General features: G+C 41.9%; 1 protein-coding gene across 6 annotated transcripts in view; it reads left to right on the top strand.

Moving 5' to 3' along the window:
- The window catches only part of NCK2 (NCK adaptor protein 2), a 152604-nt gene that overhangs the window by 123701 nt on the left and 13924 nt on the right, over positions 1-14979 (top strand). For all 6 annotated transcript variants that reach the window (XM_038379985.1, XM_038379974.2, XM_043511432.1 and 3 more), the window contains one exon: positions 9209-9930. In XM_038379985.1, coding sequence (XP_038235913.1) covers positions 9209-9930 — 722 coding nt within the window. The remainder of the gene's footprint in view (positions 1-9208; positions 9931-14979) is intronic.

Raw genomic sequence — 14979 nt, 5'->3', positions numbered from 1 at the left:
AAAAATAGTTTGAACTACTCAGGAGCTGACAAGAGCATGGACAAATCACTTAGCCATTGGGACAGGAAAGAAGGTTCATTGTATTTTTAGCATCTTGAGTAAGAAGAAGATTCAGCATTTAATGACAGGTTTGGATGTGTGGGAAGCCTAGTTTTGTCAACAATAAACAGAAAATGGCGATGCTTTAGGAGGAAAAAGAAGCTTTATTTAATGTTTGAAACTATATAATTTAGGGAACAATTTTGTATTTTTGGGGTTTTAGACAAAATGACTAAAAGTCTCTTCAATCTCTGGTTTCTATGATGCATGTTAATTAGCTCAACTTGAAATAGAACATAAGACTAGAGGTTAAACAAATTTGGGGTATTGATAAGGACAAGGGAGATGCATTGTGTAGTCACTTCAGTGTTTTCTACTCTTTTGTTTATCTGAATGAGTAGAAATAGTCAAAGTGCAAAAATGTGATAACTCATCATCAGTAACAACCAAGAACACAAATATTCAGGAGCATGAGAAGACTTAGTAAATATAGACTTGCTTTGTAAATGTTCTTTTGTTGAGCAAAAATATTACATAGTATAAACTATAATTAGAAAATGGAACATAAATCTAGAGAAGAGGATGTGTTTGCTGCTAGAAGAGAACTGCCAGATATGTGATGAAAATGACAGGTTCTCCTTCCTGATATTGCTTCCACAGAGGCCAACTGCAGATACTGCAGGCCTAATCATAGAATCTCTTTTGAAGTTACATTTGATGAATGTGATGTTCCTCAAGCCCTACCTTCCTTGTGGTCAAGGACATGCTAGCCCCACTCCTGAACTCAAGCATATAAATAGCCCATCCTAATGGTCCTCCAGATCCTCTCTCTCTGCCAGGTACCTCTGTCTCCCTTGTGTTGTGCAGTAGTGAGGAAAGCTGTTAATTCTAATTTCTGTATAGTTCTTGTAGGTTCATTTAGTAGTAACTTCAAGTTTTTTTTGTATAAACCGAACAACTTTATCAATCTAACCATTAAGGCAGATATAACAAAAAAACCAAAGGTTTAAGATATGCATATCTTGCCATGTCAGAGAGCCTGGTTCAGATGGTCATGTTCTCAAAGTCCTTTTTTGAAAGAGAAAAAGGGCCACCAAACAAGAGTCCAAAATATTCTCCTTTGGGGTGCATTAAGAGTGCAGTCTTAGAGGCCTTCGTTAAAAAAGGGTTTCTGAGTACAAAGTGGTGTGGCTATGAAACCCATCTTGGTGCCAAAACCTGCTGAGTCTTTGCAGGCAGACTAGGGGTCCATCTCAAAAGAAGGTGGCCTATAAAGATCACTTCATAAGATACTGCAGACTCCAAGATCCAGACCCCTTTGAGCTTTGGAAAATTCTGCTCTGACTTTCAGTGGCTCTAAAGAAGTAACAAGGTGCTGGAAGGAAAAACTCACTAGCTGGGGCTTATTGTGGTTTGCCTCCTCAGAACATACAATTTTTGACAAAGAAAGGGCCTCCTTGGGTCCAGGCCATTTGGTTTTGTCCTCTGCTCTGAGGTGCCCATTGGATTGTAGTATTAATCCATCATTTCCCTGGATTACCAACAGATTCCCATTAGAGGTGTTAATAAAGGGGCTCTGAGGATTCAGCAGTGTTGTCAGTGCCAGACACTGATGATTCCTTTTTGGGCTTGATGCCCTCAATTCTGTTGAAGTGTTCTTTGGAGTAGCTGTCCCCTCAGGTGCAAGAGAGTATCTCAGTGCAGTGGGAACCATGGTTCTGAGACACTCCAGAGCCTGGTTTGGTGCTGTGAGGGTCTTGGAGCAGACAAGAATCTGCTCCTGGCCCTTCTGTTGAAGCTCCTCCTCAAATGGGGCCAGCCACCTATGTTTTGTCTTAACCCTATTGTGCCTGTAAACTAGAGCTGTCAACCCTTTAAGGCAGAGGTGGGCAAACTAAAGCCCCTGAGCTCCTGGCGCAATGCTCTGGGCAGCGGAGCCGCAAGCTCCTGGGGCAGCGCAGCTGCAGAGCCTGGCCTGACCCGGTGCTCTGTGCTGCACGGCTGTCTGTCCTGGCACAGCCGCGCCACCAGTGCTCCAGGCAGCGCAGTAAGAAGGCGGGGGTGTGGGAGTTGGATAGAGGGCAGGGGAATTCGGGGAGTGGTCGGGGCCAGGGATGTGGATAGAGGTCGGGGCGATCAGAGGGCAGGGAACAGGGTGGTTGAATCGGGGAAGGGGTCCCGGGGGGGCAGTCAGGAAGGCGACGGGGGGTTGGATGGGGCGGCGGGGGATAGTCAGGGGACAGGGAGAAGGGTGGTTGGATGTGGCAGGGTCCTGGGAGGGGCCATCAGGAAGAAGGAGGGGTTGGATGGGGCAGTGGGGGGCAGTGAAGGAGAAGAGGTGGTTGGATAGGGCAGTGGTCCCAGGGGGGCAGTCAGGAAGGAGAGGGGTGTTGGATGGGTGGCGGGGGCAGTTAGGGGTAGGGGGTCCAGGGGCGGTAAGGGGACAGAGAGCAGGGGATGGATGGGGCAGGGGTCCCGGGGGGGCCATCAGGGAACAGGGAATTGGATGTCCCCTACCCGGCCCTCCATACAATATCAGAAACCTGCTGCAGCCCTCTGGCCAAAAAGTTTGCCCACCCCTGCTTTAAGGGGAAAATTTAAAGAGAGGAAAATGAGCTTGTTGAATTATCTATATACAACTTTTGTTGTTAGACATATTTACATAAAACAGAAACTTTGCTATTTTGGAATTCATCTGCTCCCACTGCTTTTTCTTCACTTGAAACCTAATCCTTTGTGATTTTTATATTTGTCTTTGCAGCAACTAATTGTTGTATTAGAATGATTATGACTTAAAGTAAGGAGAAAGAAACAAAAGTATGGGGATCTCCAAAACAAAGTTGCTTTTTTCGTACAAATGCATCTATTAATGAAACCAGGGAAAGAAAAATGCCAATTGTTGCTAAACAGTGTATTTTAATCTTCTAAGCTCATGGAGTGATTAAATGCTTTCCTTTCCAGGAAATACATCACTGGAGCTTCAAGCATAGGGATATCCTGACACAAATTATTAATGCAGTCTTCTAGAAGTAGCAGGGATGTTTTGGCCAGACAGAGTATACATACAATTTTTTTAGAGAGCTGTGATTACATCTTTGTTATCATAGATGCATACACATAAATTCTGGTACTGTCTTAACTTTGTTTTTACATTATTATGGCCATTCTGCTAAATTCCCTTTTTCAGTTACAAAATCATTTGTCGAATAGAGTTGCACATAATAAACAAATGAAAACTAGAGATGTTAGTAATCCCTCCCACTCTGCTTGACGCTAGTAGGCGACTAACAATTATTTCAGTTCTACTACTGGTAACTTCCAAGTTTTTTTTAAAAAAAAAAAAATCTCCTTGCAGTGATATCTAACTTTTCTACTGTGGTACTACTGTATCTAAGTACCAATCAGTGACTGACTGGCTTGCTCACAGATCCTCATTATCAATGGGTGCATAAATTCAAACAAAAAGCAAAACAGTCTTTGAGCTTTGAAAGACTTCACTTGTTTATTGTTTTCTTTTAGTTTTTCTACCTTGTTGTGGTTTGTGGCACGAGCCAGAAAAAGAAGTACTGAACTACAATGCAAGAGGGTTTTTTTTGTTGAATTTCTAGCTCAGCCTAAACCAGAAAGTTCTGGAAATCTTGTGGGGGAAAAAAACAGCTTGTGAGATTTCCAGCCTGAATTTGTTTTCCAAGCAAAAAAGCTTTCAGATCATCTCTTAAAATACCTAATAAGCCTTTAAAGTGATTTTGCGTTTTTTTTTTTTACACTTCAGAATCCAAGCTTTTTTTTAATGCATATTATCACAACAGATGTACCTATCCACAGTTATGTTTACAGAACTGTTCCTCTCAGTTCAGCTCCACCCTTTCTAATTAGCTCTTCACTCTGGTTTTGAAACAATTGTCTCCTGGCTCTCTAGCTGCTAGATCTTTTTGTTTCATGAATTATTTTATCCATGCCTGATCACTTTCTTCTAGGTGTCATTATAGCTATGGACTTCTGTGAACTTTTGATATTTAATCAGCTCTTGCAGTTTAGTACTTAAAGAGGATTTGTTTGCTTTTCATATTCTGTTACCACAGTGCAGAGATTCTAAGAAACCATGTTCCGTCTCCTATTTATGAATTGCATCTAAAATTCATAGTCTTAACTCTGAAGGGGTAATTGTAGTTGATCTTCCAGTAATCTCTGTATCCATATTGTCTTTTTGTGTTGATTCCACTACAGCAGTGTGGCATTAGTGAATTCTTAGGCGTGGTCTACACTACAGAGATAGGTCAAAATAAGTCAGCTTACATCGGCCTTACTCTGTAAACATCTGCACTAAAATGTAGCTCCCACCGAAGTAACTCGTCTACTACACCGACTTAATAACTCCACCTCTACGAGAGGCGTAGCACTTAAGTCGATTTAGTTAGGTTGACGCAGTGTCAGTGTAGACACTGCTTTCCTTACATTGACTGTTGCTGCCTTCTAGAAACCATCCCACAATGCCCCACAATGGCAATTAAATCGGTGCAAGAGTTCCTGTTGAGGATGCGCACCACCAACGAAGGGAGCTTAAAGTGGACATGTAAAAGTGATTCAAATAGTCAGTCTGTTAAGGAGAGTACCTATTCATATGCTTCTGTCTCTTCTGGGATCATTGGTCTCCCATGTGGATATTCTTAGTGGGCCATTGCTCACATGAGGCCACCACAGATCTTTGTCTTATCCCTCCCTAAACTATTTCTTATCCACTGTAGGAGGATTCTTGGGTCACTCACAGGCGGTCAAGGACCATCCAAGGAATCTGGCTCAAATGAGAGTAAGCACAACATAAACTGGCGAGAACTCAGGATAATCCAATACGGCCTCAAGGCTTTGCTCCCATATCTGGACTTAACTCAAGTGCTGATCATAACAGACAATACCTCAGTCATTCATATGTAAACAGAAAAAGGAAACAAAGTCTACAGTCCTTCAAAGAGAAGCTCCCCTCCTGATGACTTGGGAAAAGGAAAATTTGCAGTCATTTTGCTCCCTTCCCAGCCAAAGCAGGCCTAATCATAGAATCTCTTTTGAAGTTACATTCGATAAATGTGATGTTCCTCAAGCCCTACCTTCCTTGGGTCAAGGACATGCTATCCCCACTCTGAACTCAAGCATATAAATAGCCCATCCTAATGGTCCTCCAGATCCTCTCTGTCTGCCAGGTACCTCTGTCTCCCTTGTGCTGTGCAGTAGTGAGGAAAGCTGTTAATTCTAATTTCTGTATAGTTCTTGTAGGTTCATTTAGTAGTAACTTCAAGGTTTTTTGTATAAACCAAGCAACTTTATCAATCTAACCATTAAGGCAGATATAACAAAAAAACCCAAAGTTTTAAGGTATGCATATCTTGCCATGTCAGAAAGCCTGGTTCAGATGGTCATGTTCTCAAAGTCCTTTTTTGAAAGAGAAAAAGGGCCACCAAACAAGAGTCCAAAATATTCTCCTTTGGGGTGCATTAAGAGTGCAGTCTTAGAGGCCTTCGTTAAAAAAGGGTTTCTGAGTACAAAGTGGTGTGGCTATGAAACCCATCTTGGTGCCAAAGCCTGCTGAATCTTTGCAGGCAGACTAGGGGTCCATCTCAAAAGAAGGTGGCCTATAAAGATCACTTCATAAGATACTGCAGACTCCAAGATCCAGACCCCTTTGAGCTTTGGAAAATTCTGCCCTGACTTTCAGTGGCTCTAAAGAAGTAACAAGGTGCTGGAAGGAAAAACTCACTAGCTGGGGCTTATTGTGGTTTGCCTCCTCAGAACATACAATTTTTGACAAAGAAAGGGCCTCCTTGGGTCCAGGCCATTTGGTTTTGTCCTCTGCTCTGAGGTGCCCATTGGATTGTAGGATTGATCCACCATTTCCCTGGATTATGAACAGATTCCCATTAGAGGTGTTAATAAAGGGGCTCTGAGGATTCAGCAGTGTTGTCAGTGCCAGACACTGATGATTCCTTTTTGGGCTTGATGCCCTCAATTCTGTTGAAGTGTTCTTTGGAGTAGCTGTCCCCTCAGGTGCAAGAGAGTATCTCAGTGCTGTGGGAACCATGGTTCTGAGACACTCCAGAGCCTGGTTTGGTGCTGTGAGGGTCTTGGAGCAGACAAGAATCTGCTCCTGGCCCTTCTGTTGAAGCTCCTCCTCAAATGGGGCCAGCCACCTATGTTTTGTCTTAACCCTATTGTGCCTGTAAACTAGAGCTGCCAATCCTTTAAGGCAGAGGTGGGCAAACTACGGCCCCATACGTAAACAGACAAAGGAAACAAAGTCTACAGTCCTTCAAAGAGAAGCTCACCTCCTGAGGACTTGGGAAAAGGAAAATGTGCAGCCAAAGCAAAATTGAATATTACGGCTGACTGGCTCATCACGGAAAAGTCAGATCATCCAGAATGGTTTTACACCTAGAGGTGTACATCTCCTGGTAAAGAAATTTAGTCTCACAGCAACAGATCTGTTTGTCTTCCACCTGAATCATGAAGTTTCAGTGTTTTTTCTCTTTCCAGTTGAGATCACAGAACCAAGGCAACAGATGTTTTGTTGTGAAGATAGCCAAAGGAGACTCTTTTATGCCTTCCTTTCCTTTTTGTCTCCTCAGCAGAATGCTGAAGATTATCAGAAGAGAAGCAGCACTGGTAATTCTGGTATATCTTTCTGGCCATGGAGACCTTGATTCTCTCGTCTCCTTGACAGGGTACAAAGCCCGCACATTGGTTTTCCATCTAAAGGGTTATGATATTACAAGGCCAATCATGCATCAAAATCCAAACCGTGTGAGTCTAGCTGCCTAGTTCTGGAACAGAGCCTCTTAAGCCAAAGAGGTTGTTCAGAGGGCTGATATCCACAACTTTAGCTTCCAAAAATAAATCTACAAACTCAGCATATTTCAGGGCCTGGTTGAGCTTTAACCATCGGTCCCAGGACAAATGACACCCCCACCAAATCATCTTCATGGGTACCACAGATTCTCAGATTTCTTCAAAATGAACTTGGGTTATGCCTGTCAGTTCCGACTTTCAAAGGTCAAGTTACTGCTTTGTCTAAGTGCTTAATTTTCCTTAGAGTGCTTAGTTTTTCCTAGGCTTATGGAAGTGTCTCAACTAGCGGTTTCTCAGAAGTGGAGCCACAATGCCTCTGATTAACATATCTGGTCTGCCTCCAAGTCTGTGCATAGAGCAGAATTCCCACTTTCCTGTATCTGTAGACCTTATTACTCAAGAAAGGAAAATTTTAGATAAGTTTTCCTATACTTTAGTAGCAGAACTTAAGGTTTCCTAGAAGTAATAGGGATAAATATTTTGAAATCTCAAGTACTAGTATGGATTTCTTTGGGGGGGGGAGGGCTGTTAAATCACATCTCAGTCATTACATTTGTGCGTGAAGAAGTAATGAGGTCATTAATTTCAGACTTGCATTTTGTTCAGCTTTTCTATATAGTAACAAATGTTTTGTTTGTACATAACCTCCCTAATTAACTTCATTTAGTTCTTGTATTCTTTTGGTTGACAGTCACTGCTAAATAGCTGAGATTGGAATTTTTCATCAGAGATTGGACCTTAGCCAACTTCCTACTGGAGTTTGCTCAAAGAGTAGAAGTGCTGTTATCATGTTGTATCCCACAGGGCAATAAACTGGTCTCTCTGCTGTCATCTTGCCAAGGAGCACAGCCACTCATTTCCAGCTGAAGTGATATGGTTAGCAGGAGTGAAAGCTGGATGAGCAGGCTCTAACAGGGAATGGGTAACCACCTGGAACAGGTCAGAGAAGCCTTTTGCAATTCTTGGAATGTTCTTCAGTCAAAAGTTATAGTTCTTGATCTTAGTTAGATCAGTTTAACCAGTTAATTTCTTTCTCTTTTTGAAGCTGCCTAAATATACTCAGTTTAGCAGACGTTTATGTATGTTGCTCAAAAGAATAACCTGTAAGAATATACCAGGTGGGTTTATTTGCACTAGACAAGCACTTTGCTTAATTACAAACAGAGCAATTTAGCAAATGATGTGGTCAAGCAAAATTGGTATTGGAATCACAGTTAAATTACATATATGGCTGCTTCTGATGAGACCTTTTTTTAAAAAAAAACACTGCCACACTTTTGATTTTCATTGCATGTTTCATAGACAGTTTATATTCATGTCATCTTAGATAAATTGCTCCCTGCTAGTTGAATAATGCTCATTATAGGATCCTGGAGCATAGAGAAAAGTACAAAATTGTTAGATTTTGCATCACCTTTTTTTCTGTCCATTGTGTTTGATTTCTGAATGCTGGCTGGCTTGTGCTGTATTAGCGTTCCATCTTAATAAATAACATCAGAATTTAATTAAATCATTTGAAATTCAGAAGAGCAAGTTACTACTATTCTGTACCAGTCTGTTTATATACTTAGGCAGTCTTTAGTACAGATGTTTGAAAATGATAATGTCTGCAGAACTCTGGAATTTTCTGATTGACATTCTGAGAAACCACACCAATGCCAAAAATCTCCAGTTAAACATACACACACAACTTCATTCCTTTTTAAATATATTTTCCATTTCCTGATATCATTGAAGGTAATTCAAAATGTACATTTCTTGGAAAATTATAGAACCTGAGGGTTACTTGAAGTCACTCCACCTGGAACACTCATACCTGGAACATTCTAGGTGCACAATTCAACAGGAAACTTGTCAGTTAGATAGTTTCAGATGAAGTTGGTTGGAGACTGAAGAATGAAGTGGGGCAGAATGTAGTTTGTTCAGAAGGACCTTTTGCACTGTGCTAACTTTTTTTTTATTTTTACCTTTTTCCAAACTAATTTAAGTGATTATAGTTAAAATTAAAAGATATGATAGACTGCCTGGATTTTAGAAGACATAACATCCCTGGAGGACTAATTGCTTATGTAAATGATGTGTCTTTCATCACTCTGTGTTTCTCAGTTTACCAATAGACAAACAGTAATTTCTTAAAATATTAAGACATTGATATTTCCTGACAGTCTGTGTCCAATGTCATAGTTATGACCTGTATGTGTAACATTTTTGTTAACGATGGGGAAAGCCCTTGGCTAATTTTATAGTTATGCATTATAGAGACTAAATGTTTTTTTAAAATTTTTTCTGTTTATATCCTGCATGCTTACTAGAAATTTCTCTTTTTATTTAACAGGTTTGGGTAAAACAAAAAGGAAGACAAGTGCACGAGATGCCTCACCTACTCCTAGTACAGATGCAGAATATCCATCCAACGGTAGCAGTGCAGATCGGATTTATGACCTTAACATCCCCGCCTACGTTAAATTTGCCTATGTGGCAGAGAGGGAGGATGAGCTGTCCCTTGTTAAAGGATCCCGAGTCATTGTTATGGAAAAGTGCAGTGACGGCTGGTGGAGAGGTAGCTACAATGGACAGATTGGCTGGTTTCCTTCGAACTATGTGGTGGAGGAAGTTGAGGAAGCAACTGCAGATTCCCCAAGTTTTCTAAGTTTAAGGAAAGGTGCATCCATGAGTAATGGTCAGAGCTCAAAACTACTTCACGTTGTTCAGACACTGTATCCATTCAGCTCCGTCACAGAGGAAGAGCTCAATTTTGAAAAGGGGGAAACAATGGAAGTCATTGAAAAACCAGAAAATGACCCAGAATGGTGGAAATGTAAAAATTCCCGAGGGCAAATTGGTCTTGTTCCTAAAAACTATGTAGTAATCTTAAGTGATGGTCCTACCATTAACACGTCCCATCCACCTCCGATAAGCTATACAGGGCCATCTTCTACAGGACGGTTTGCTGGAAGAGAGTGGTATTATGGGAATGTTACCCGGCATCAAGCAGAATGTGCCCTAAATGAGAGGGGAGTGGAAGGGGACTTCCTTGTTAGAGATAGTGAATCTTCGGTAAGTGACATTCAACACTTGAATTTTTATTAGGAGCTTCATATAAATAAACAAAACTACCGTATGATGTTTGAAGTAGCAATGATGATAGTTAATAATTACCTTACATTAGTACAGTGAGTGTCTGTCCCAAAAGAAGTAAGCAATTTACAAACTTTAGTAACTGATATTTTTGCTATACACTGGGGTCACTTCATTCACTACTGAGGTGCAACCATCTTTGGAATGAAACACAATAATTGTGAACTAGTTTGTGTACTATTGTGGAGTTACTAGTCATAATTCCCTAGTAAAGATTGAATTCCATTTTGAACTTAAAGCAGGGATTCTCTTGTTAGGTATGAAAAATACAGCATATCCTCCCCAAATTTACCACACTTACTCTGAGTACAAAAATTAATTTAAAATGGGGGCTTACCCTGGCAGGCCATGTGCCAAAGGTTGCTGATCTCTGCCCTATAGTAAGTATAAATCTACTCTTGAGGTTACTGGAGTTTGGTTTTTTTTACTCAGTGGTATACTTTAAGTTGGGGTTTGCTGGCATACCTTGTTTCTGCCAATAAGATTGTTGGTGTCAAGGGAATGATTTAAAGGCAAGAAAATAGTTTTTAAAAATTGCTTCAACATTTTTCTTTTGTTTTTTAATTAAACTCTCGCAAAATATTGTTTTATTTTCTGAAACACATTTGCTACTTTATTCTTACTGTGGTTAGGAGAAGTAGAGGCTGACAAGTATTTCCACTCCCTGTAATTCTCATTTCATACACAGAGTATTGATGACGTACAGATGATGTCTTGCAAAATGATTGTCTGTGTAGGTTTCAGGCCTCGCAACCTAAGGGTTTTTCCTGGTAGACTACCGGGTTTTGGTTCCTTCTCTGGGGGAAACCCATCAAAATGTGCTGCTTCACAACTTAACTCTGCCTCTCTTGGACTGTTAGTTTCTGTTTCTTGTCCCAGATTTTCTAGACATGACTTTGTGCAGCCTCTCTGTTACCTTATTTGCAAAATGTGGGGAATAATAGTTGTCTGTTGCTGTCATGAGGATATACAGCCTTAGTTAATAAAAGCTATGAAGTGCACAGAAATATTAACAGCAGTCATTGAAAGAAGAGAACTTGAGGCTCATGGTATTCTGGCTCCCAGTCCCCAGTGGTCAATACTCTAGGGTGATGGATATTTTGTAGGTCTTTCTCTATTTTATGTGGATTCTGCCCATAAGATAAAAATTATCTCTACACAACAAAGTATTACAGAAAAGTATTTTTTTAAAAAATATGTAAATTGGGTTTGGGGCTGTATATCTGGAATGTCTAGCCCCAACTATGCACCACAAATTCTATCCTAGGCCCTGAACCAGCATACCAGTTTTCAGGCTGATCTGACTGTGCATATGGATTTTACAGCAGTTTGAAAATATTGCTAAACAGAAACACTTTTGCAACGTTTACTAACGTGGCTACGTGCTGCCCCATAATGACCATTGTGTTACAGCTCTTTTTTGTTGTCGAGGTCTAAAAAGACACTCTGACTTCGATTTGAAATATAGAAAATACATTAGCCTTTTTATTTAATGACCTCTTATTTGATCAATTGGTGTCCAGTATGGTTGCCACATGGTGGTTCTCACACTCTGCAGTAAGATTATCACTTGTGGGGCATACGAAGACTCAGTCAAGGTATAGTCAAGTTAGTCAGCTGTAAGTCAGTGCCCCCATACAAGTCTCATTGGACAACCCCATGGAATTTACTAAGCTCTTCAACAAAACATGATTGCTACAGCACTACACAGAAAGTTTAGGTTCAGGCTTCTTCTGAATTAAGGTTTCCATTCTCTCTTCAATGCTGGTCTCTATCTAATCAAAATGCTTCAGTCTGTTGTTACAGATACTACATTTCTTTAAACAGAGAACTATACTTTTGTAGTTGGGATGTGTATGTCTGCCTTTGGTTTAGTATCATTTCGGAATTTATATTTTTGTTACGCATTAGATTTAAGATATTTCTACACTGGCAAGTTTCTGCACCAGAAGTTATACCACTTTTATTAAAACGCTGGAATTAAACAGCTGTTGCGTGTCCACACTGTGCTCCTTGTGACGCTGGAGCGCATCCATGTTAGTAGCTCTTGCAACGGCAAAGACAGCAGTTCATTGTGGTAGCTATCCCACTGTGCAACTGGCTGCAGGGTGCTTTGGGAAGGGGTTGCAATGCCTCATGGGGATGTATGTTTCCCAATCCCATTGTTCTATGGGCATCCTACTACATTGCCAGCTGCTTTTCAACTGAAGTGGGGAGGGGGGAGTGTGTGACAGGGAATGTGTGTGTGTATGGAGCGGGGAAGAGAGATGGTATGTTTTGGGGGACAGAGTGTGTGTGTCAGCATGCTGTTTTGTAAGTTCAGACAGCAGCAGGAAACAACCAGTCCTGAGGCAGGGGGAGGAGGAAACCCTGACATCAGCTCCCACCTCCTTCCCTGGGCTCTCTGCACTGCAATCTCACTCACACACACGCACACATTCCCTCTGTGTTCAACAGCACTAGCATTCCACATTAATGGTTTGCTTTGTGTCCCAGAGCAGATCAGCACAGCACACAATGGCTGTCAGAAACAGTGCTTTGAAAGGAGAGGAGCGCATGTCTCCAGGGCAGCCGAGTTCAAAACAATGAGCAGAGTGGTCACTTGAGGCATTATGGGACACCTCTGGAGGCCAATTACAGTGCAGAAAGCAATCAAGTGTTCACACTGGCAATAGAGCACTGGAGCCTCTGCGCAAGTAGCCTTATGACTCTCATTGAGATGGTTTTTTTGCAGCGCTACAACTGTGGAGTTTCTGTGCACAAAGTGGCTTGGAAGTGTATACACGTCTGAAGTTCGAGTTCAAAAAGCTACTTTACTGTACAGAAACTTGCCAATGTAGACAAGCCCTTAGTAATTTCATTCCAAATTTGACCTTCCTTAATTTATCTTCTTGCGTGTATCATTCTTTTTATATAAGTTTTAACACATTCTTCACAACAGCTGTTCTTTTAATAAATTCTAGAAACCATATAGTAAACCAGGGTGCATACATGTTGTTGAGAGGGAAATGGGTAAAGTATCATCTGTTTCAAGCTTCCACAGGCTTATGATAGAGTAAAAATATTTTTAAAATAATTTTAAAATTCTTGGGTGGTGTCTAATTTTCAGTGGATATACTTTGTAGTACTTCTTTGTAGTACCAAAAATTCCCATTACATCATGTTGTATGATTCCACTTGTTGGAGGAGCCTCTTCAAGCTGTGGACATAGATTTCCACCCTGAAGGGGTCCTATCAATGTGGACCATCCTTTTACTATAGTTTCTCCCATATTTTCAGACCTGTCTATGTTAGGATTTTTTACTGCTACTCATTACCGTAGTATCTGAGAGCCTTATGTACCTGAAATAGCTTTTCGTGGACTTCTTTGGGTCTTTGGTTCTTCCCCATTACGGGTTATGAAAATCTCTGCTTGGGATAGGTTAGGGGTTTTTTGGAGGGGAGTGCATGTGGCAGCTGATGTGAATATTATTCTGTTTATGGTGGAAAATCTTCATCAAAAAGGATAGGCTTTGAAGCATTTCGTAAAGACTGGATGTGTCTAATATCTTGTGGAAGATCATTCCACAGCTGGATCCTTTCAACTGAGAATGCTTTGTCCCCAGCTCTCACATGCTTAGTTCCCAGAGGAGTGCAGCTGTGTTGATGATTTATAAATTAAGATGGAGACTGTAATGTAGCTGTGACCTGGGTAAACTATTTAATAATGAACTAGTTTTATTAGAACCAAAAACATCGTTTACTTATTTCTCTGGCCCATTGAAAACCATGAAGGCTGCTATGGTCACACTTTCCTCCTGTTGCAGAACATTAACCTTGTAATTATGGGACCATTCCAGGGGAAGCTAGTCATTAAGAACTAATGGGGCTAAACTCTACAAATAATGCCTTAGCTATCGGCCATTTTATAGGTACTCTGCAGTGTGGCTGATAAATTTCAGGATTTAGTACAGCTGGTTGCCACTGGGGGACTTCTAGTGTGGCTGGAGCTACTACACACTTTTCCCTGCAATGCAGTCAGCAAAGGAAGGAGAGAGAGAGGAGGGAATGCAGGATTCTGATGGACTAATTCTGGTTTGCCCCACAGAGTATAGGGCTTCCCTTTGCCAGTTTCAGACCGGCAGATGTGTGACAGAAGCAGGCAAAATGTGACAAATGACTAAAACATGGAGTCTTTTATATTTTTCATCATCCCATAATTGACAGATTACAGTGGTTTTTAACTTAAAAAACAACTACTAAGAAACCTCGTTTTTAAGCAGACTTTTCCTACCATGTGAAATACATAAATCAGTGGTTTTAAAAAGAAGATTGGGAAAAAATTCCATCGTATGCAATCATATGGCTCGGTAGAGTTCAGATTAATTCCACCCCTGCTGAGGTAGAACAGTGGTTCTAAACCAGGGGTATATGCAGTGGTGAGCTGGAGCCGGTTCGCATGAACTGGTTGTTAAATTTTGAAGCATTTAAATTTTATAACTGGTTGTTAACCTGCTTCCCTGCAGGGGGCGCTGAGGCTTTGATGGGCTCCGGCTGGGAAGTGATGTAATTCCTCCTCCGGGCGCTGCACTGCGAGAGCCATGTGGGCTGCCACCTGGCCCTGGGCATGAGCCCTGTTGCTGCTGCTGTTCCCCCGACCCCTAGCCCTGGGCTCCTGCTGCTGCCTGGTGGGTCCCTGGCTGGGCCTGGGCTGCGTCCCGCTGTTCTCCCCATGGGTACCCGCCACCCTGCCCGCAGCCCGCCTCTGCCTCCAGCCACCCCCTGCACCTCCTTCCTGCCTCCAGCCGCCCCCGCCCCCGTTGCCCGCAGCCAGCCCCCGTCTCCAGCCACCCCCGGACCCCCTGCCCGCACCAGCCCCTGCCGCACGGACCCCCTGCTCTGCCCACAGCCAGCTGCTGTCGCACCCCCTGCCCTTCCTGCACCAGCCTGTCTCCAGCTGCCCCCTGCCCACAGCCAGCCCCTGTTTCC

This window comes from Dermochelys coriacea, chromosome 1 (assembly GCF_009764565.3).
Source record: "Dermochelys coriacea isolate rDerCor1 chromosome 1, rDerCor1.pri.v4, whole genome shotgun sequence".
Lineage (NCBI taxonomy): Eukaryota > Metazoa > Chordata > Testudines > Dermochelyidae > Dermochelys > Dermochelys coriacea.
This window is presented reverse-complemented; position numbering and strand designations above follow the sequence as displayed.